Raw genomic sequence first — 23872 nt, 5'->3', positions numbered from 1 at the left:
TTGGTGTCAGTAGGAGGAATAGTACCCCATCATTGATGTCAGTGGGAGGAATAGTGCCCCATCATTGGTGTCAGTGGGAGGAATACTGTACTATCATTGGTGTCAGTGGGAGGAATAGTACCCCATCATTGGTGTCAGTTGAAGAATAGTACCCCATCACTGGTGTCAGTGGGAGGAATAGTGTCCCATCATTGGTGTCAGTGGGAGGAATAGCACCCCATCATTGATGTCAGTGGGAGGAATAGTGCCCCATCATTGGTGTCAGTGGGAGGAATACTGTCCTATCATTGGTGTCAGTAGGAGGAATAGTACCCCATCATTGATGTCAGTGGGAGGAATAGTGCCCCATCATTGGTGTCAGTGGGAGGAATACTGTCCTATCATTGGTGTCAGTAGGAGGAATAATACCCCATCATTGATGTCAGTGGGAGGAATAGTGCCCCATCATTGGTGTCAGTGGGAGGAATACTGTACTATCATTGGTGTCAGTGGGAGGAATAGTACCCCATCATTGGTGTGAGTGGGAGGAATAGTACTCCATCACTGGTGTCAGTGGGAGGAATAGCACCCCATCATTGGTGTCAGTGGGAGGAATAGCACCCCATCATTGGTGTCAGTGGAAGAATAGTACCCCATCACTGGTGTCAGTGGGAGGAATAGCACCCCATCATTGGTGTCAGTGGAAGAATAGTACCCCATCATTGGTGTCAGTGGAAGAATAGTACCCCATCATTGGTGTCAGTGGGAGGAATAGTGCCCCATCATGTGTTCATGAAGGGTTAAAGCCACAGATATAAGAAGGTCATCGGCCAACACTTTTCATTACATGTCATGTAAAATGAACGAAAAAATGTCACCGAAGATAACGCTGTGAAGGTGACACCCGCAATAGTATCAGTAAATGATCTCTCCCCCCCCCACCACCTCTAATACTAGAGAGAGAACTACATTTCCCGTCATCCTCCTCTCCGGGAGACATCCCCAGCGTGCATCACGTGACCGGGCTCCTCCGGGAAGATGGCGATCTTCAGTGTGTATGTGGTGAACAAGGCTGGAGGACTCATCTACCAACTGGACAACCAGAACCCCCGAGCCGAGACTGAGAAGACCTTCAGCTACCCGCTAGACTTCGTCCTCAAAGTACATGACGATCGGGTGTTGGTGTCATTCGGTCAGAGAGACAACATCCGAGGTGAGCCTGAAGGGGAGGGGACGTCCTGCCTCCCTGCCCTTCCTTCGCTCTCCCTGCCCTCCCTTCGCTCTCCCTGCCCTCCCTTCGCTCTCCCTGCCCTCCCTTCGCTCTCCCTGCCCTCCCTTCGCTCTCCCTGCCCTCCCTTCGCTCTCCCTGCCCTCCCTTCGCTCTCCCTGCCCTCCCTTCGCTCCCCCTGCCCTCCCTTCGCTCCCCCTGCCCTCCCTTCGCTCCCCCTGCCCTCCCTTCGCTCTCCCTGCCCTCCCTTCGCTCTCCCTGCCCTCCCTTCGCTCCCCCTGCCCTTCCTTCGCTCCCCCTGCCCTTCCTTCGCTCCCCCTGCCCTTCCTTCGCTCCCCCTGCCCTTCCTTCGCTCCCCCTGCCCTTCCTTCGCTCCCCCTGCCCTTCCTTCGCTCCCCCTGCCCTTCCTTCGCTCCCCCTGCCCTTCCTTCGCTCCCCCTGCCCTTCCTTCGCTCCCCCTGCCCTTCCTTCGCTCCCCCTGCCCTTCCTTCGCTCCCCCTGCCCTTCCTTCGCTCCCCCTGCCCTTCCTTCGCTCCCCCTGCCCTTCCTTCGCTCCCCCTGCCCTTCCTTCGCTCCCCCTGCCCTTCCTTCGCTCCCCCTGCCCTTTCCTCCGCTCGCTCCCCCTGCCCTTTCCTCCGCTCGCTCCCCCTGCCCTTTCCTCCGCTCGCTCCCCCTGCCCTTTCCTCCGCTCGCTCCCCCTGCCCTTTCCTCCGCTCGCCCTCCCTGCCCTTTCCTCCGCTCGCCCTCCCTGCCCTTTCCTCCGCTCGCCCTCCCTGCCCTTTCCTCCGCTCGCCCTCCCTGCCCTTTCCTCCGCTCGCCCTCCCTGCCCTTTCCTCCGCTCGCCCTCCCTGCCCTTTCCTCCGCTCGCCCTCCCCTCCGCTCGCCCGCCCTGCCCTTTCCTCCGCCCGCCCTGCCCTTTCCTCCGCCCGCCCTGCCCTTTCCTCCGCTCGTTCAGGAGAGGTTTTAATAAGTCCGTGTACATGAAGCCTTACATGAATGAATCGGGGAAATAATGCATAGAGATCGGGGGGTTTGAATTGAGTGCCTTTTTTTTTACGATTAATCGTGCAGCTCTAACACACATGAACATAAATGCATGTGTCCGGGGCGCCTAACCACTAAAACATCGATTGAGCTACACGTTGCATATTGCCACACACGCTGGATTGAGAGCAATAATTCTAGCACCAGAGCTCCAACTGATGGGCTAAAGTGTTGCCATTTCACTGGCGCACACATTTAACATTGGACATGTTGGTTATCTATTACTTGGCACAATCTTATCATTTTATCAACATTGGATAATTATTACTTTTTTTTTTTCCCTAAAATGAACTATAGTGTATTTTATATTGAAGTTGTGCATTTTAGACCTTTTATGTGAATGTTGTGTAGCGCCGGCTCCTAAAGAGCATGCACTATGTGAAATTTTATGTTACACCTAAACTGCAGTTTGGGTTTAATTACTCCAAATTTTGACCTCAGCATCAGTGTGACTAGACTTCAGGATGTTCTGCCTGGCCACAGGGGGCGCTGTCACTTCTGGCAGTTATGGAAACACAGTCTAGTTGGGTGCTTTAAGGTTATTTTTCTCTCGGAACAAGCCCAGCGGGAGTGTCACTCTTGCTGTGCTTGCTGGGAGAGGGTATTTAAGATGCGGATGTCACGTGTTTCGGGGTTCCGGTCCAGAAGTATGTTCTGACTGCATGGTTCTAGTCCTCCTGACCAGCCCCCAGGAAGGCTATAGCCTGGGGTGCGGATCCACACGATGTTACGTCTTGGGGCTGGCTAACCCGAGGCAAGGGAACTAAAAGAAGGATTCGGAGGTGGTCCAGTGCTGTCTCAGGCTGTGGAGAGGCCCAGCAACTTCATAGTTACCCAGGGGAGGACTCTTCGAGAGAAGGCCATGCAAGAATTGGCTTCTCAGCAAGAGCCTGGTAAAGCAGAAGGACCTAAGCAGATCCAATCTCGTTTCCCTCACGTGTTCCATAGCAAAGTCTGTGGCAGAGACTTGTTCCTGATTTAAAGCGGGAGTCCGCCGGGACTCGACATTTTTTTCTTTTTTTAAAAGCCAGCAGCTACAAATACTGCAGCTGCTGACTTTTAAAATAGTGACACTTACCTGTCCAGCGCGCCCGCGATGTCGGCACCCGAAGCCGATCTCTCGATCGTCTCTCGGGTGCTGCCGCCGCCATCTTGGGTATGGGAATCAGGAAATGGAGCCTTTCGGCTTCATTTCCCGGTTCCCTACTGCGCATGCGTGAATCGCGCTGCGCAATAAGGACGGTCCCCGCTGCCTCTGGGATCTGTGTGTTTCCCAGCAGGCAGCGGGGCACTTGTGGAGAGGGGCGGGCACTTGCGGAAAGGGGCGTAATCTACGCCCCTTTCCGCAGAGAGCTATCCCGGAAGTGGGTGCAGAATACCTGTACTGTACAGGTATCTGCACCCCCCTCCCCCCTGAAAGGTGCCAATTGTGGCGCCGGAGGGGGGGAGGGTTCCGATGAGTGGAGGTCCACTTTAGGGTGGACCTCCGCTTTAAGCACCCTGTTGGCTGCTAGGCCTGGTGAGAGAAGGACTGTCCAACCGTAGTTGTGCTCTCCTGGGCGAATCGCCGTCATGGCACGTCGGCTGCTTTAATAGCTGTAGGGGGTGCGACGCTGGAGCCGATGGGGGTGGCCGCTGGCCACCCCGCGATTGCTCCGGAGACAGAATGGAGATCTATCAATGTAAACAGACAGATGTCCGTTCTGTCAGGGGAGGAGAGACAGATCTGCTCTTCCTACTGATTAGGAACCGCAATTGGTCTCCTCCTACATTTAGAAACATACATTGATGGAACACATTTAACCCATTGATTGCACCTTAGTGTTAACCCCTTCTCTGCCAGTGACCTTTATACAGTAATTGGTGGCTATTCTTGGTGTCAAGTGTGTCCAATCTGTTTGCCGCAATGTCACAGTCCTGCTAAAAATCACTGATTGCCACCATTACTGGTAAAAGGTTTTTTTTTTTTTTAAAAACAAATGCCATAAATATACAGTATCCCCTATTTTGTAGACGCTATAACTTTTTGCGCAAACCAATCAATATACGCTTATTGCGATTTATTTTTATTTTTTTCAAAAATATGTAGAATACGTATTAGCTTGATGGAAAAATAATAAGAAAAAAAAATGGGATGTGTATTATAGCAAAAAGTAAAAAAAAATTTTTTGGTCATTAAGGGGGCAAATTCTTCTGGTTCTTAATTGGTTAACTACCGTAATTTTTATTTTTTCTAGGGTGTCTGCTTTCAGAAAATATGATGTTTTGAGGGTTTTATGTCATCTTCAGGGCTAACGTGATATTTTTTTTTTAAACTTCTGCAACAGCTCTGGGAGCGACATTTGTCATTCTGGGTGGACGTCATATGATGTACTTCCAGAACGTGCTTCGCTCGCTTCCATGCCATGATCTGTCACTGGCTGTGTCCACCGGACTCAGCTGATGACTGATCAGTGTACTGGCCCGCTGCTGGTACTACGTGATCTCTGTGGCCAATCACAGCAAATCACGTGACAATTGTAAACAATGGATGGCTTCCTTTCATGGCATTTAGTGTGTACAATTGTGTTGCTAGCAGTGATTGGTCACAGTGATCACATGGTACAAGCAGGGCCAATGACAGCCCTTCTGTACCATGTGATTAGCTGTGACCATTCATCTGTACCATGTGATTAGCTGTGACCATTCATCTGTACCATGTGATTAGCTGTGGCCACAGCTAATCACAACAAAACACACTGAATCCGTTTCATTTAGTAAAAATGGTTGCTTATACCAGTGAAGTTCACAGGCATAAGCAATCCTAATGTGCAAAAAAAATCCGGGTTCACTTCCCCCGGAGTAGTACAATGTTACTATGGTAACGCTGTATTGCTTTGGTCACAGTGTGTTTTTAAAGTGGTTGCATATCCTTATTTTTACCTACAGGTAGCCTCATTATGTAGGTAAAATATCTCCTAAACTTGTACAGTTTAGGAGATATTCACTTTGATGCAGCCTCTGACGTCAGCGGCACGTGCACTGCGAATGCCCGGCAGACGCTTCCGGACCTTCCCGGGAAGAAGACTCCCGCACGCATGCGCGGGAGTGACGTCCTCGCGGCCCTGGCCACTCACAGCGCCAGAGCCATGAACCTGGGAAAAATGCTGAGGGCAAAATGTCAGCTCCCTCGGCATAGACCGGGCTACGAGGGGATCTCGTTCTAAGGTAAGTGTTTCATAATCAGCTAGTATACGGTGCATACTAGCACATTATGCCTTTGCCTTTACAGGGTGTTTGTCTGTTTTTTTTGCAATTCCCAGAGTTGAGCTTTAATAAAAGTGTAACACTATACTAGTGCGCTTTGTTTTATATTGTATTATAAGGATTCCCAGTCATGGATTCTGTGTATTACAATTCCAACAACAAAAGAGAACATTTCTCTGGAAAGACAATTCCCACTTCTCCCTGCACATTGTTTTTTACACTTGTGAGCCGATTGTATGTACACCCTATTGTCACCTCATTACATCTCAGCTGGTATACCCCTTTACTAATGGAAATATACTTGGTGTGTGATCACGTTTCATGTTTTGTCTCCTCTGAGATTTGTTTAGTAATAATTCTGTCTCGTATGTTTATAATCCCATATAGTTGGACACTCTGTGCTCTCTATCAATGGCATTGATGTAAGTGGAAGATATACAGCTGATGGGAAGGAAGTTCTGGAATTTCTGGGAAACCCCTCCAACTATCCGCTTTCCATCCGCTTTGGGCGACCTCGTCTTTCATCCAATGAGAAGCTAATGTTGGCATCCATGTTTCACTCGTGAGTTGCTGCATTGAGACGCGCAAGTTTACTGTGTTACCTTCACCCTGTTAATCCTGTTTGAATGCTTTGATACAAGTTTTTTTTTTTTTTTTTTTTGTTACGGTATCATAGAATATTGGGTAGCAAGGAAAGATGTAGGGATGGAGAGTAAGGCCGCCCATACATTATACAATTTTCTTCTATAGATTTCCTTTTAGATTTACCAAAACCATATAATATGAGGTCAAATTTGAACACTTTCAGTTTGTGTGCAATCAGGCAGACACAGTATGTATGGTGTATGGCCAGCTTAACACATTTTGCTAGAGGGAAAAGTAATTTTCAAATAGTTTTTTTTTTTTTTTTTTTTTTTTAATCCAGAGGAGACATTTGATTGAAGACCGGCTGCCCTTGTGTGGCTTCTAAATAATCTGTAGTAGAGAAAGCCAATGATGTGGCCGGAGGGAGGGTTCTCAATCCAGGAAGATTTGGATATATAATGGTTCAGTTAGATTGCTGTGCAAAACACAGATGGCAGCTGCAGTGTAATGCCGCGTACACACGAGCGGATTGGCTGTTTTTTTTTCCCAACGGAATTCCGCTCAAGCTTGGCTTGCATACACACGGTCACACAAAAGTTCTCTGAACTTCTGACTGTCAAGCCCGAGGTGACGTACAACACTATGACAAGCCGCGAAAATGACGTTCAATGCTGCTGAGAATGCGTGATTTTTTTTTTTTTTGCGCGTCCGAATTGCATACAAACGATCGCATTTTCGGATAGGAACTTTTACAGACCGAAAAATAGAGAACATGCTCCCAATCTTTTGCTGGCTGAAATTCTGGCAGCAAAAGACTGATGGAGCGTACACACGGTCGCATTTTCCGACAAAAAGCTCTCATCGGAGTTTTGCTGGTGGCATTTCCGATCGCATGTATGCGATATAAGGCTGGCCATACATTATAGAATTTTCCTTTAGATTTACCAAAATCATATAATATGAGGTCAAAGTTAAACACTTTCGATGTGTATGCAGTCAGGCAGGCCCTTCTACTACATAGATAAAGGTAAATCTAAAGGAAATTGTATAATATATGGCCAGCTGAAGTGTAACCATTGGGAGGCACCTACCCAACATGAGGCAGTTATTCCTCCCTGTTATACCACCTTTGGTGCTATAAAATAGTTGAAGCATGCAAATGTATCCAAGTGGTAATCCAGACATAATAGAATTCTTCTAGTATTGCAGTGTATTGTTATTGTAAAATGCTGCAGAAGCCACATAACCTTTAACAATTGAGCCGACCTCCAGGCATACAGATCAATACAGAGCGCTTTTAGCAATAGCTTTGTAATTTTTGTCCATCCTGTCCTCAGATTTACACAGCTGTGGGAGAGGAGTTCATCTTTCCCTGTTGCAGTTTTACCTACAGGTTAGAAATCTGCACAAATCTGAGTCTAAGCTTCTATCTTGTTTTCCAGGCTATTTGCTATCGGATCCCAACTCTCTCCAGAGCCAGGAAGCTCTGGCATTGAAATGCTGGAAACGGATACATTCAAACTGCACTGCTTTCAAACTCTAACAGGTAAGTGGTTGGGTTGCTGGAATGCTTTTTATTAATTTGTTTTGCTTTCCAGTGATGTATCTGCCCTTTGTGACTTAGGAATATCGGTGCTGGAAACATTTAGTATATCTCATACTACTGCTTTACAAGGATGCAGTTTCTTCCTAGATTTCAATGCCACTAGACACGGCATATCGGTGTCGCTGTGTCTTGTTTCCCAGCTAGAACCGGTACATTTTAAACATTCAGCCTGCATACTATTGTGATTATATATCATTTGGCTGCACAATTATAATAATCATTATATCATGAGATTCTATCAGAGTATACAGTATCTCACAAAAGTGAGTACACCCCTCACATTTTTGTAAATATTTTATTCTATCTTTTCATGTGACAACACTGAAGAAATGACACTTTGCTACAATGTAAAGTAGTGAGTGTACAGCTTGTATAACATTGTAAATTTGCTGCCCCCTCAAAATAACTCCAAAAATTTCCAAATTGGGCTTAATTTGCCATTTTTCCCTCCCTGGTGTCATGTGACTCAGTGTCACAAGATCTCACGTGTGAATGGGGGAAGTGTGTTTAAATCTGGTGTTATTGCTCTCTCTCTCATACTGGTCACTAGAAGTTCAACATGGCACCTCATGGCAAAGAACTCTGAGGATCTGAAAAAAAGGAATTGTTGCTCTACATAAAGATCTTGCTGCAGAGGTTGAAGGGGTTGAGGGGTCAGCCTGTCAATGCTCAGACTATATGCTGCACACTGCATTAAATTGGTCTGCATGGCTGTCGTCACAGAAGGAAGCCTCTTTTAAAGATGATGCAAAAGAGAGCCCACAAACAGTTTGCTGAAGACAAGCAGACTAAGAACATGGATTACTGGAACCATGTCAAGATAAGCCTAGATAAGCCTATTTTGTTCAGATGGTGTCAAGCGTGTGTGGCGACAACCAGGTGAGGAGTACAAAGACAAGTGTATATTGCCTACAGTCAAGCAGGGTGGTGGGAGTGTCATGCTCTGGGGCTGCATGAAGCTGCCGGCACTGGGGAGCTACAGTTCATTGAGGGAACCATGAATGCCAACATGTACTGTGACATACTGAAGCAGAGCATGATCCTCTCCCTTCGGAGACTGGGCTGCAGGGCAGTATTCCACCATAACGACCCCAAACACACCTCCAAGACGACCACGGCCTTGCTAAAGAAGCTGAGGGTAAAGGTGATGGACGGCCCAAGCATGTCTCCAGACCTAAACCCTATTGAGCATCTGTGGAGCATCTTCAAATGAAAGGTGGAGGAGTGCAAGGTCTCTAACATCCACCAGCTCCGTGATATCCTTTTTCAATCCTCCATGACGACTCCAGTGGCAACCAATGAAGCTCTGGTGAACTCCATGCCCAAGAGGGTTAAGGCAGTGCTGGAAAATAATGATGGCCACACAAAATATTGATACTTTGGGCCCAATTTGGACATTTTCACTTAGGGGTGTACTCACTTTTGTTGCCAGCGGTTTAGACATTAATGGCTGTGTTATTTTGAGGGGACAGCAAATTTACACTTTTTTACACAAGCTCTACACTCACTACTTTACTAGCTGTCATTGCCCATCTTCTTTTTTTTTTTCTAAGCCAGTTAGAGCCTCAGGCTGTAATCGTGCTTAAAAAACAAAAAACAAATACAGTACTGTACAGGGACACAACAGACTGATAACAGGTCAGGCTCACCACTTGCATTTGCAAAATTAATTTTAATGATGTATTAACCATTACAGAGGTGCATTAAAGCGGAAGTCCGCCGTTTTTTTTTTTTTGTTTTTTTTGTTTCTTTTAAAAAAGCCAGCAGCTACAAATACTGCAGCTGCTGACTTTTAAAATAGTGACACTTACCTGTCCAGCGTGTCCCGATCTCTCGATCGTCTCTCGGGTGCTGCCGCCGCCATCTTGGGTATGGGAATCAGGAAGTGGAGCCTTGCGGCTTCATTTCCCGGTTCCCTACTGCGCATGCGCGAGTCACGCTGCGCAATAAGGATGGTCCCCGTTGTCTCTGGGATCCGTGTGTTTCCCAGCAGGCAGCGGCGGACCTTCGGAAAGGGGCGTAGCTTCTGCAGAATCTACGCCGGAAGTGGGTGCAGATACCTGTACTGTACAGGTACCTGCACCCCCCTCCCCCCTGAAAGGTGCCAATTGTGGCGCCGGAGGGGGGGAGGGTGCCAATGAGCGGAAGCTCCACTTTAGGATGGACCTCCGCTTTAATGTATAGCTAGAGCTCAGTTTACTCAGAAAATGTCTATTTTGTTTGCAACATTTTCTTGTTTGTTTACATGTTTACTGTCCATTCCTTCTCTTCAGGTATAAAATTTATGGTTTTGTCAGATCCACGCCAGGCTGGCATAGATGCTTTACTACGCAAAATTTATGAACTGTATTCTGACTATGCGCTCAAGAATCCATTTTACTCCCTGGAAATGCCCATTAGGTAAGAATTATTTACCATGTTACTGTAATGCTTCAATTTTCAGGAGCTAAAATCGCACACTGTGCAGCAATCTTGGGAACCTACAGACCAGTCTTTTGAATGCCAACTTTAAGTGGATTTCTGGGTAAAAAGTAAAATGTCTTTTTATATTTTTATTATATATCTACACACCCATGTTAAAAGGTCAGGTTGCTGTGATGTAAAAAAAAAATGAGACCGCGAGAAATCATTTCAGAACTTTTTCTACCTTTTTTTAATGTGACCTATAAACTGTACAACTCAGTTGAACGACAAACTGAAATCATTTTAGGTGGAACAAAGTAAAAAGTAAAAAAACTAAAATAGGGTTGCAAAATTGTGCACACCCTTAATCACTTACTCAATTTTCAGCTTTCAGCACTGTCAAATAGAGCTTTATTTCGGTGGTATTTGATCACCTGTGCGTTTTTTCTTTTTACATTTACAAAAAAAAAAAAAAGACAGAATTTTAACCACTTCAGCCCCGGAGGATTTTACCCCCTTCCTTACCAGAGCACTTTTTGCGATTCGGGACTGCGTCGCTTTAACTGACAATTGCGGGGTCGTGCAACGTGGCACCCAAACTTGGCGTCTTTTTTTTTTTTTCCACAAATAGAGCTTTCTTTTGGTGGTATTTGATCACCTCTGCGGTTTTTATTTTTTGTGCTATAAACAAAAAAATTTGGGAAAAAAAAACACAATTTTTTTTAACTTTTTGCTATAATATCCCATTTAAAAAAAAAAAAAAAAAAAAAAAAAAATGTTTTCTTCAGTTTAGGCAGATACGTATTCTTCTACATATTTTTGGTAAAAAAAAAAAAAAAACGCAGTTAGCGATTATTGATTAGTTTGTGCAAAAGTTATAGCATCGACAAAATAGGGGATAGATTTATGGCTTTTTTTTTTTTTTTTTTTCCCCGTGATTGCGACATTATGGCGAACGCATCGGACACCTTTGACAGATTTTTGGGACCATTCACATTTACACAGCGATCGTGCTATAAAATTGCACTGATTACTGTGTAAATGTGACTGGCAGGGAAGGGGTTAACACCAGGGGGCGCTGCAGGGGTTAATATGTTCCCTATGGGAGTGATTCTAACTGTGGGGGGAGGGAACTCACAAGGGGAGGAGACCGATCAGTGTTCCTCTGTACTGGGAACACACCATCGGTCTCCTCTCCACTGACAGGACATGGATCTGTGTGTTTACATACACAGATCCACGGTCCTGCTGTGTTCCCGGGCAATCGCGGGTGCCCGGCGGACATTGCAGCCGCCTGGCACACGCACCGGGTCCCGAGCGATCGCGCGCCCCCTAGACGCCCGGGAATCAGAGGAAGTCCTATGACCCCCCCCTACCCAGGATGGGAGATCCATCTGTGGGCGTCATGTCTATAGGCCAGGGTTGAAGTGGTTAAAAAAATTTTTATTTTCTTTTAAAATTTTATAACGGTAATTTTTGTCTATCATTGATGTGCCCTGATGAGGCGGCACTGATGGGTGCCAGTTATGGGCACTGGTTACACTGATGGGGTGCACTTCTAGGTGGCACTAATTGGCACCACTGGTGGGCATGGATAGGTGGCACTTGTGGGCACTTAGACTCTATAAATGAGGCATAATTGCCTCTTCCTTTTCAGGATCGATGTCCCTTTAAGATAAGCCGGTGATCGTGGTGTTTTTTTTTTTTTTTTTTTTCCTCCTCTGCTGTCAGCGCGAGGAAAAAAAAACGATCACCAAGCTTTTGTTTTGAGCTGATCACATGGTATGGGACCGGGACCGGCCCCTTACTCAGATCGGTCATCACCTGAGTCTCAGTGACTCTGTGATCGCAGGGAGCGTGCACAGGGGAGGCTGTCATATGACGGCCTCCCAGGAATTCACATCCGCACTGTGGCCGTCATTCGGCTATAGCGCGGATGCCAGGTGGTTAAACGAATACTTTGTTGAAGCACCTTTTGGTTTTATTACAGCACTCAGTCTTTTTGGGTATGAGTCTTATCAACATGGCACATCTTGATATTGGCAATATTTGCCCACTTTTCTTTGCAAAAACACTCCAAATCTGTCAGATTGTGAGGGCATCTCCTGTGCACAGTCCTCTTCAGATCAGCCCACAGATTTTCAACGGGATTCAGGTCTGGGCTCTGGCTGGGCCATTCCAAAACTTTAATGTTCTGGTGAAGCCATTCCTTTGTTGATTTGGATGTATGCTTTGGGTCGTTGTCATGCTGAAAGATGAAGTTCCTCTTCATGTTCAGCTTTCTAGCAGAAGCCTGAAGGTTTTGTGCCAATATTGACTGGTCTTTGGAACTGAGAAAATGTGGTGAGATACAACTCAGAATGTGGCACCACATCTAAATGTGAATAGTAAAAGAAAAAATGTTGAGTGATACTGGACTTTAAATCGGTAGCCACCAGTAGACCAAAAATGAAAGGAAAAGCGCACTCAATAGAATTAAAACCCAAAATTTATTATGGCAACATTGTAAAAACCACTTAATCACAAAATAGATTCAAGAAAGGTAAGTACATATGGTATCGTCCCATGTGGGTAGATGATAGATGTACATGATGTTTAAGTGTTTTTAATGTCATAATACATTTTTGGATTTTTATTCTATTGAGTGCTCTCTTCCCTTTTTTTAATTTTTGGTCTACTAGTGTCTACCAATTTAAAGTCCAGTATCACCCCACATTTTTTTTTTCTTTTTTTCTTTTGATATTTTGATATTTTGCAATGTTCAAAATTCCCTCTAACTTTTCTGCTGTCTGCTGTTCGAGGTGAAGAAAAACAGCCCCACCATGCTTCACTGTGGGTATGGTGTTCTTTTGGTGACGTTCAGTGTTGTTTTTGCAACCTTGGTTACATCATACTAGAACACATTTTCCCACATGCTTCTGGGAGCCTTCAGATGGGCTTGGATGTTTTTCTTAATGAAAAATTAAATTGGGTTCAAACCACACATGTAAGGAATGGCCACGATCGTTAGAGCGAGAGCAATAATTTTAGAACTAGATCTCTCCTGTAACTCAAAACTGGTAACCTGTAGAAATTTTTAAATGTTACCAATGGAGATTTTAAAGTGTCAAAGTTTGTCGCAATTCCACAAGTGGGCGCAGTTTTGAAGCGTGACATGTTGGCTATCAATTTACTCTACGTAACATTATCTTTCACAATATAGAAAAAAAATGGGCTAACTTTACTGTTGTCTTTTTTTATTATTTTTTTATTTTAAAAGAGTGTTTGTTTCTTTCTCCAAAAATTGCGCTTGTAACACCGCTGTGCAAATACGGTGTGATTATGTATTGCAAACGACTGCTATTTTATGCTCCAGGGTGTCTTAGCCCCCCCCAACCCCCTCCCCCCCGATATTCATACCCAAAAAGACTGAGTGCTGTAATAAAACCAAAAGGTGCTTCAACAAAGTATTAGGGTTGCAAAAGTGAGCACACCCTTAAAACTATTTTTAGTTTTACTTCCTCCTCGCAAGAGAATTTTTTTTTTTTCTTTCAATTGAGTTGTACAGTTTATAGGTCACACTAAAGGTCCAAAAAGTGAAATGATTAATCTTTGTCTCATTTTTTTTTTTCGTATCACAGAAACCTTTAACAGGGGTGTGTAGACTTTCTATATCCCCTGCATATTTAACCACTACAATACAGGGCACTTTCGCCCCCTTCCTTCCCAGCCCAATTTTCAGCTTTCATCGCTCTAGCGCTTTCAGTGACAATTGCGCGGTCATGCTACACTGTACCCAAATGAAATTTTTATCATTTTGTTCGCACAAATAGAGCTTTATTTTGGTGGTATTTATTCACGACTCAGTTTTTATTTTTTGCGATATAAGCGGAAATTTGGATAAAAAACAATATTTTCTTTTTTCTATTTTAAAAGAAATCCAATAAAATCAAATTTTGTCATAAATTTAAGCCAAAATGTATTCTGCTACATGTTTTTGGTAAAAAAAATTCCGTTAAGTGTATAATATATGGTTTGTGTGATCACGGACATATGTACGCAAATGATCATGTACATATGTGTGCAGGTGATCACGTACATATGTGTGCACATAATCATTGGGACAAGTGATTTTAGTGGGACATATGTGGGGGACATGTTTTTATTATTAGGGACATGTGTTTTTATTTTTTGGGGACATGTATGTTTTGGGGACATGTGTGTTATGGGGACATATGTGGGGACTGTGTTTACACTGTGTGATGTGTTGTGTGTTTACACTAGACTGAAGATCAGTGAGTAAAAAGCTGTAAAAAACAGCTCATACTCACTGATCATCAGCCGGCTGCAGCGATCTGCTCTCCTCTCCTCAGCGATGACTTCTGTGTGAGGAGAGGAGGAGCCGATTGCCTAGCAACCGGCTGTTTGTTTACATCACATGACGGCCGTGATTGGACACGGCCGTCATGTGATCAGGAGGGCCAATCACAGAGCCCTCCTGCCGATCTGAGATGCGCCGTGTCCCTTGCGCATCGGGATCGCGCCGCTGCGCGGGCGATCCCGCTCCTCCTGATGGACGTTCCTGAACGTCCTATCAGGAGTAGACGGCTCCCACCCGGCCGTATATGTGCATTGGCCGAGTGGGAAGTGGTTAAAGAGGAAGTAAACCCTGCTGGGTTTTTTCTTTTTCTTCCTTCTTCCCTGCAAAGTAAAGGTATAATATGGCACAGTAAAGGTATGCATCGCATATGGCACATTATGTGACCCTTACCTGCAAACGAAGCCTGCGTGGTCCCTGCTGCAGGCCGCATCCATCTTCACCCCTCTTCCTTCCAGGGTCGTGGACTCCGGCTCTGTGACTGGCCAGAGTCCAAGTGATGTCACTCCCGTGCATGCCCGGGAGCCACCAGTCAAGGCAAACTTGCCTGAAGAAACGGCACAGGTGGCAGTTCCTTCAGAGCGCATGCGCTGATGACCTCATTGGTGCAGTAAACTGTAAATATCTCCTAAAAGGCACATGTTTGAGATATTTACAGTACCTATAGGTGAGCAGTATTCTAGGCTTACCTGTTTGTACAACTTACAAAGGGAGATTTATAACTTCTGGGCACTTAAACCCCCTTCCTAACCAGACCAATTTTCAGCTTTTGGTGCTCTTACACTTTGACAATTACTTAGTCATGTAACACTGTAGTCATATGAAATTTGTCCTTTTTTTTTTTTTAACACAAATAGAGCTTTCTTTTGTTTTTATTTAATCACCGCTGGGTTTTTTTTTAAACTTTCTCAAATCGCCTTTCAGGACAACCCCGGAGAGAGTGTAGCTCCACCTTGTCATTAGGAAACACATGCCCACTTTAAAAACCTCTTCCTCCATGGCTTCAGTTATTGTGTTTCCTCCTTGGAGGAAGCATGTGCCTGAACCAGGGAGAGCTACACTCTCTGCAGGGGAGTAAGGCTTACCTTTCGTTGCAGGTTGTTTCTTTTTGACCCCCAGCAGCATCTCCACGGGGAGAGGACTCCTGGAGCTCCTGGTCCCGCCATCTCACGGGAGTAAGGACCCTCGGAGTGCCGGCGTCGGGTGCCCGGTGTCCGCTGGTTAGCGAAGGGAGGTCTCTGTTGCTGGCGGAGGCCGCTGCAGGTCAGCGGCATGGCTCCGTTTTCGGCGCCGGGTCCCGGGCGGCGACGGCGTCGTTCACGGTGACGCGCGGGCGCTCTGAGGGGGCGTGGCGCCGTGGTTCAAGCACCTGGAACGCAGGGATCATGGGGCGGGTCAGGTGACCGCGTGCTTCCGCTTCCGGCCGGCCCTGATGACGCGGCGGCCGGGAAAATTTAAAATGACAGAGCTGTTTGTGATAGCTGCCTCACTCAAACGATGGAAGAGTGTAAGCCAGCTATGGCGGAGACAGGCGCCCCTAGCACCGGTCCAGCCCAGGTACGTAAGGTGCACTGGCACCCTCTGCTTTACTGTTGGGCTATGTCTTTGTCTGTTCCCCCCCTCTTGGGGGCCTGTCGCTGCAGGTCAGAGGTGGACTTCGCTCTGACCTTTTGCAGCCTAGTTCTGGGGTCTCACTAGTGGTCTGTTTGGTGGTGGGTCTCTGCACTGGCTTGGTGTTAAGCAACTGGTTGTTGAGAGCTTTTAGTGAGTTAAACCTGCATGTCGTTTCAGGAAAAATCGCTAGGAAAAGCTAGACCAGGTCAGAGAAAATGTCCTTCTTGCAAGACCCCCCTCAGAGATTCATGGCAGAAGGCAATGTGCAGAAATTGTATCAGAGAATTGGTGGAAGAGGAAACATCTCAACAATATAAGGATTTGTTTTCTTCGGTTAAAGAGCTGACAAACTCCTTGAGTTCAGTCAGGTCCATCCTGATACAAAACCCTCCCGCACAGACCGAGCCTCAGAACTTACCGCCCAGCCCCAGGGCGTTGTCATCCAGACAGGTGGAAACTGAAGAGTCTGGAGACGAAGGGGGTAGTACTCTCATCTCCTTCAGGGATTCTGAGGAGGAGGAAGAGGAAGAAGATAGCAGGGGCTCCAAATTCAAGCTATCACTAGAGGAAGTAGATGATATTCTTAAAGCAATCTACACTACTCTAGAAATTCAAGAAGAAAAAGTACAACTGTCAGTTCATGACAAAATGTACCAGGGGTTGGACGAAACAAAACGCAGAGTTTTTCCAGTCCACAGGGTCCTCTCAGACTCAGTAAGAAAGGAGTGGAAGGACCCAGAAAAAGCCCCTTTCTTCTCTAAAGCTCTCAAGAGAAGGTTTCCCTTCGAAGATAAGGACTCAGAGGTTTGGAACAAGAAACCCAGAGTCGATGCAGCTTTCTCGCAGGTATCCAGACGAACGGATCTAGCCTTTGAGGATATGGGGATCCTTAAAGACCCAATGGACAAAAAAGCTGACTCCATCCTTAAAAAGGCTTGGGATGCTGCGTCAGTCAGTCTAAAACCAGCAATGGCAGCTACGGTAGTGGCCAGGAATCTGGAATGTTGGGTAGAGAAGCTGAAGAGCCATATTGAGGTGGGCACACCCCGCAAGGATCTCTTAGAGTCCTTTCCACTGATCCTGAATGCAGTCAAATACATGGCGGATGCATCAGCAGAATCGGTTAAACTGGCCGCTAGGTCTTCGGCTCTTGTAAATTCAGCCAGGAGAGCAGTTTGGCTGAAAACATGGTCTGGGGACACTGCTTCTAAGGTCAAGCTGTGTGGTCTTCCCTTCTCGGGTGACTTGCTCTTTGGTCCCGATTTAGAGTCTGTACTGGATAGAACAGCCGATAAAAAGAAGGCTTTTCCAGTTAAGAAAAAGCAGATTGCCAAAAAGAATTTTCGTGCTTTTCAGCAGTCCCATAAAAAAGACCAGGAGCGCAAGAGCAGATGGGGTTCACAGAAGGGCAAAGGCAAGGGTGGAGTCCTCTTTAGATCTCCCCCAGAGCAGTCCCCTAAGAGCAAGTGACAATATCTCCCCAGTGGGGGGGGAGACTGTCAGCTTTTCGCGAACAATGGGACAGGCTGTCTCCAAATCTGTTCGTGAAGAGCGTTGTCGATCAGGGGTACAGGTTGGAGTTTTCAGAACTACCCCCGAGCAGGTTTTACGTGACAACATTGCCAAGGGATCAGGAGAAGGCCTCTGCAATGAAGCTTTTGTTACAGGAGCTGATACAGCAAGAGGTTCTGATTCAAGTCCCAGTAAACCAGCAGGGCGGGGGTTTTTATTCACATATTTTTCTGGTGAAAAAACCCTCAGGGAAGTACCGTCTAATCCTGAATCTGAAAGTTCTGAACAGGTTCATTCGGTACAAACATTTCAGGATGGATACAATTTTCTCCATCACAAAGCTGTTGACCCCAGAATGCTTCATGGCATCCCTGGATCTAAGGGATGCCTACCTTCATATACCAATTCATCAGGCATCGCAGCAGTTCCTGCGCCTGGCATTGAAGGTGGGGAGTTCGGTATGGCACCTCCAATTCAGGGCTCTGCCGTTCGGACTCTCGTCCTCTCCCAGGGTCTTTACGAAGATTATGGCAGAGGCTTTGGAGCCCCTGAAATTGAAGGGGATTCCAGTCGTCCCTTACCTGGACGACCTTTTGTTTTTTGCAGACTCCAGGGAGCAGGTCCTAGTCAATCTCCAGAGGGCCCAGTCTCACCTCGAGGGCCTGGGATGGCTTCTAAATCTAGAGAAGTCAATCCTGACCCCCTCACAGGAAATGAAATTTCTGGGGTATACGTTGAATTCGATTCTCCAGAAAGTTTTCCTGCCGTTGGAAAAACAGGAAAAGTTGCAGCTAGCTGTACAGCGGATACAGAGCAACCAGACAGTCTCAGTCAGGACGGCTATGGCAGTTCTGGGCCTGCTTACGGCAGCAATCCCGGCTGTTCAGTGGGCCAGGTTCCATTCCAGACCCCTTCAGAGGGAGGTTCTGTCAAGCTGGTCCCATCAGGATCCTTTGGAAAAACAGCTAAAAATTTCGTCAAGGACGAAAAGGGCTCTTTGGTGGTGGAGAGACCAGGCAAATCTCTCAAGGGGCCTGGTGTGGACCTTTCCTGTGGACAAGCGCCTTACTACAGACGCAAGTGCCTGGGGCTGGGGAGCCCATCTGGATGGTCAGACATCTCAGGGGGTCTGGTCCAAACAGGAAGCTCAAAGATCATCCAACTGGAGGGAGTTGAAGGCGATCTTTCTGGGATTAGTGGCCTTTCAGCAGAGTTTGAGAGGCCACCATGTCCAGGTGTTGTCAGACAACACAACAGCGGTTACCTACATTATGAAGCAAGGGGGAACCAGGAGCAGGAGCTTGATGGAGCTGGCCAATCTGTTGTTAGCCTGGGCAGAGCAGAACACAGCCTCACTATCGGCAGTGCATCTGAAGGGCTCTCAGAATTTGTTTGCGGACCTCCTTATCAGGCGCAAATTGCTAGAGGCAGAATGGAGTCTGAATCAGGAAGTGTTCCTGATGATCTCCGAGGCCTGGGGGGTTCCACAGGTAGACCTTTTTGCCAGCCAGCAGAACTCAAAGGTGGACAGATTCTTTTCTCTTCACCGAGGAGATGCAGCAATAGGGTTGGATGCATTGGCTCACCCCTGGCATTACCAGCTGTGCTACGCCTTTCCCCCCTTTCCTCTAATTCCACTAGTACTGAGGAAATTCAGGGAAGAAAGGACAGACTTAATACTAGTCACTCTTTTTTGGCCAAAAAGGCCCTGGTTCGCGGGTCTTCGAAACCTAGCCTCGAAGCCCCCATGGAGGTTACCACTCAGAAAAGATCTGTTATCCCAGGGGACAGTAAGTCATCCAGAGGTGGAACTCCTACAGCTAACCGCCTGGTTTCTGAGGAGGACCTATTAAAAGCCAAAGGTCTCTCAGATAAAGTAGTAAAGACCCTGCTGTCTAGTAGGAAGGCAGTTACACAGGCAATTTACAGGAAGGTCTGGAAAAAGTTCAACTCCTGGTGCAGTTCTAGAGAACTCAAGGTCAAGAGCACGGTGTCCGTCTTGGAGTTTCTCCATGAGGGAATGGAGAAGGGTCTTGCAGCCAGTACCCTGAAGACTCAGGTGGCTGCCTTATCAGTTTTCCTTGAAAAGACTTTATCTAAAGAAACTTTAATTTCTAGATTTTTTAGGGCTCTTGCTCGAAATAGACCAGTAGCCCTTAAAGACTTTCCCAGTTGGGATTTGTCTACAGTTTTACAGGGTCTCTCGGGAGAACCGTTTGAACCCTTACAGGAAGCTTCTTTACAGAAGGTGGTTTTTTTTTTTTTGGTCTTTTTGGTGGCCATCACCTCGGCCAGGAGAGTCAGCGAGCTCCAAGCTCTAGCTATTACAGAACCCTTCCTTAGAATTTATCAGGACAGGGTGGTACTGAGGACGGATCCAGCATTCCTACCGAAAGTATCCTCAGCTTTCCATCGATCGCAGGAAATAGTGTTGCCTACATTCTCTGCAACCCCAGCAAATGCAGGAGAGGAAGTTTTTCACACATTGGATGTGAGAAGGTGTCTATTACAGTTTCTGAAAGTTACTAAAGATTTTAGAAAATCAAACGCCCTCTTCGTGATATTTTCTGGATCACGCAAGGGGGAGAAAACTTCTAAAAGTACGCTGGGTAGGTGGCTTAAGTTGGCTATAACGGAAGCCTATAAAGCAAAAGGAGAAATACCTCCCTCAGGTATTGCTGCCCACTCTACTAGATCCACGGCAGTTTCCTGGGCTGAAAGGGCCGGTGCAACGTCTGAACAAATCTGCAAGGCTGCCACTTGGTCCAGTTATTCGACATTTCTCCGGCACTACCGGTTAGATCTACTGTCTGCAGCAGATCAGGCCTTCGGCAGGAAGGTACTGCAGGCAGTAGTCCCGCCCTAGGGTAAGTTTCTCGGTTATCCTCTCCGGGGTTGTCCTGAAAGGCGATTTGAGAAAGACTAAGTTAGACTTACCGGTGACGGTATTTCTAAGAGCCTTTCAGGACAACCGTTACTTCCCTCCCTAGGTTATGCTTAGTAAATGTATTAAGTTCTACCATGGTGTTGTGCTTTCTGTGCTTTGTTTTCCAGCGTCGGAAGGCCACAATAACTGAAGCCATGGAGGAAGAGGAGGTGTTTTTAAAGTGGGCATGTGTTTCCTAATTACAAGGTGGAGCTACACTCTCTCCGGGGTTGTCCTGAAAGGCTCTTAGAAATACCGTCACCGGTAAGTCTAACTTAGTCTTTTTGTGCTATAAATCAAAAAAGACAGAAAATTCGGTAAAATTAGTATTGGCGTGTTACACAGTGTGGCAGAGTGTTGCAGAGTATTGTCATTGAGCAGTACTATGGGCACTACACATCCAGCCCACAGCCCTGCTGCCATCTCTCCCCCTCGCACTGTAACAATTGGTACAGAGAAGGGAGGAACGCCGGTTTGTTTACAAGTGATGGCTACGTCTTTTGACAAAGTGGTCACATGGTAAACGGCCACTATCAGCAGCCGTTTACCACGATCTTTGATGCGCCGGGTATTCCGGACCCGGCGGTCACGGATGTTTACCAGAGCGTGCCCCCTGGGGCGCGCAAGAGCAAGATTCTGGGAGGACGTCCATGGACTCCCTCCCAGAATAAGCCGACTGCGCTGTAGCCGTCATTTGGCTATGGCCCGGTCGGCATGTGTTTAAGGCAGTATTAAACATAAAAAATAAAAATAAAATTTTGACAGAAGCCACACTATTGGTCACTTTAGTCATAAACCCTTCTCCTTGCCAGCCCAAGCATGTGCAGCTCAGCATACATTTACAGCATGGCTCTTTCCTGTAACTATGGGACACCTGTGCCCATTACATGATCATAATGTAGCCAGCCAAACTGCTGAAGAGTCATAATCTGATGGATGCAGAAGACCATTCAGCCTCTGTTCAGCCCATGCTGTTATCTATCACTTTGTCAGAGAGCCTCTCTGCCAAGCAAAGTGATTGGGGTCAGTGGCACATAGTGCAGTCTGAATGCTGCATGCATTGTTTGATTCGCTTGACATGGTAGCTGACAAATACAGAAGTACCGTATATATTGAACTGTTCAAGTCAATTCACATGGTACATCAGTTCAATGCTTGTGAGTGTGAAACAAGCCCTTTGTCACTGTTCATGCTGTGTACACCCCCTTAGCTGTGGGGTGTTCTGCTATTCTTATCTATGACCTGTAACTACATAACTCGGCTGTTTGTGCTGACAAGTAAAAAGAGGCATGCTTGTTGATGGCAGTGGTGGTTAATTATTAGCAGAATTAACTATCATGGGTGGACTTTGTGATGAAATAAGTAGATCACAATCCACTGGAATTATTTTATGCAAATCCATTTTATTGAACGGGCTATTCATGATACATTTCTAATGGTACTAAAATCTGCTGGGGAGCCAAATCTTGCATTAAAGCTATCCTAATTAATAACATTTATATACCGTATTTATTGGCATATAACACACCTTCATTTTAGGAGGGAAGTTTCAGGAAAAAACTTAAAATTTAAATAACTTTGAAGCAATAAAGTGGTCAGTGCCCATCAATGCAGCTTGATCAATGCCCATCTGCAGCCTCACAATTGCCCATGAATGCAGCTTGATTTTATAGCAGAAAGTAAAAAAAAAAATATATATATATATATATATATATATATATATATATATATATATATATATATATATATATATATATATATATATATATATATATATATATATATATATATATATATATATATAAAAAAAATTTTATTTTTATTTTTTTCAGAATTGTCAGCCTGTTTTTGTTTAGTGCAAAAATAAAAACTGCACAGGTGGTCAAATGGAATCTCTAAATTTTATTTAGGTACAGGGTTGCACGACCGTGCAATTTGTCAAAGTAACGCAGTGCGGTATCGTAAAAAAAATAGCCTGGTCATGAAGGGGGGTAAATCTTCCAGAGGTCAAGTGATTAAAGTAGAACTATCTTGTTAATGGGAAGGCTTTGTAACTCGGTCCCAATTTTCTGTATATCTGTTTGGTCCTCGGAGAGATGTAACCTCACATCCTGTCCAGGAAATATAACAGGATGTGAATGGAAATCCTCTCAAAGTGAAATTCCACCTTGGACAAGTGTTGTTTTGGTAGCAACTGTCAAATTTTAACTGCACTCACTTGCTGTCATCAGCAGCACATAAAGTAAGGCCTCATCTCCCAGTGGAGACTTGAGCAGCGATACAAGCCTCACATTGCTTCTGGCTTTTTCCTGAACTGGACATGTTTTTGTAGGTGCTTTATAGGGGCATTAAAATGATTGATGCTGGTAAACACAAGGCGCATTTAGCGCTTGAGCGTTCATTTCAGTGGCCAAAATTAATTCTTCTGGCCAATGAAATTAACGCCCAAGTTCTTGACCCCTGTAAATGCGCCTAAAAGCTTTAGACATTTTTACAAGCGCCAGGCTTTTTTTTTTTTTTTTTTTTTTTTTTGTCTGCCACAATGCTGCTGCCAAAAGGAAAGGCTTCTAGGAGCGTTTGCCCACTGTCAACCGATGTATTTTATTTTTTCATTTTAGGTGTGAGTTGTTTGACCAGAACTTGAAGTCTGCCTTGGAAATATCAGAGAAAGCAGGAACATTTGGACCCAGTTCCTAGCCTTAAAGTCGGTAAATAACAGTGTGCATGACCGAGCTGGAGCTATTGCTGGTCTGTGGAGTCTGAATCTGATGTACTCTTCACATATAGCATTGTTGTTTCATGTTAGGTGAATGCTACACACTGCCTTGCTTGTATATATTGTAAAGTTTACTAATGTATGGTGGTTTATATTGAAATAATAAAGGTTGAGTATGTTCTGTTGAAATGCTAATATATGTAGCAGTGTTTAAAGTATTTAAAAATAAAAAAATATATTCATGTCGGGTTTTCAACTTTTTTTATTTTTTGTTTCCAAATCCAAGTTTGGCCCTCCTCTTTTTTCTGTCTTATCTCAGTGCTGCTGATGTCTTTCAAGCTCTTCCAATCTATATGTTCTGGCTTCCCAATAATAACAGTAGAGTGTACTTGCCCAAAGTGAGGCTGAGTTCTCAGCACAGCTAGACCTTGCATTCTTGGTGTCCTTTCACGCAGGCTTGTCCGCTTGCTCAGCAGGGGAATCTATTCGCTGAGCAGGCGGATGACAGGTCCATCTCCGCTCACTGTGCTGAGACGGAACTATCGGAGCCCCGCTCTCCTCTATGGGGAGATCGGATGAAAACTGACTGCCTGTCTTTCATCTGATCCGCCAGACTGATGGAAAAAAGGGTCGCCATCCGTCTGGATTTCATGGAT

At 45.7% G+C, this 23872-nt stretch overlaps 1 protein-coding gene across 1 annotated transcript; it reads left to right on the top strand.

The window, feature by feature from the left end:
* The first annotated feature begins 978 nt into the window (after nucleotides 1–978).
* Nucleotides 979–23458, top strand: TRAPPC4 (trafficking protein particle complex subunit 4). The gene is made up of 5 exons (XM_077456899.1): nucleotides 979–1192; nucleotides 5885–6059; nucleotides 7525–7628; nucleotides 9962–10088; nucleotides 23119–23458. The coding sequence occupies exons 1-5, from the start codon at nucleotides 1018–1020 to the stop codon at nucleotides 23195–23197; spliced, it is 660 nt and encodes a 219-aa protein (XP_077313025.1). The 5' UTR covers nucleotides 979–1017; the 3' UTR covers nucleotides 23198–23458.
* The last annotated feature ends 414 nt before the right edge of the window (nucleotides 23459–23872 follow it).

The sequence above is a fragment of the Lithobates pipiens genome, unplaced genomic scaffold (assembly GCF_037356315.1).
Source record: "Lithobates pipiens isolate NorthernLeopardFrog02 unplaced genomic scaffold, aLitPip1_a1.2 Scaffold_27, whole genome shotgun sequence".
Taxonomy (NCBI): Eukaryota; Metazoa; Chordata; class Amphibia; order Anura; family Ranidae; genus Lithobates; species Lithobates pipiens.
This window is presented reverse-complemented; position numbering and strand designations above follow the sequence as displayed.

Excerpts from the sequence above, each read along its gene's own strand:
- TRAPPC4 (XM_077456899.1), top strand. The coding sequence starts at position 1,018 with ATGGCGATCTTCAGTGTGTATGTGGTGAACAAGGCTGGAGGACTCATC. Across the intron at positions 1,193-5,884 it reads TCAGAGAGACAACATCCGAG|TTGGACACTCTGTGCTCTCT; the intron begins GTGAGCCTGAAG and ends AATCCCATATAG. Across the intron at positions 6,060-7,524 it reads TTGGCATCCATGTTTCACTC|GCTATTTGCTATCGGATCCC; the intron begins GTGAGTTGCTGC and ends CTTGTTTTCCAG.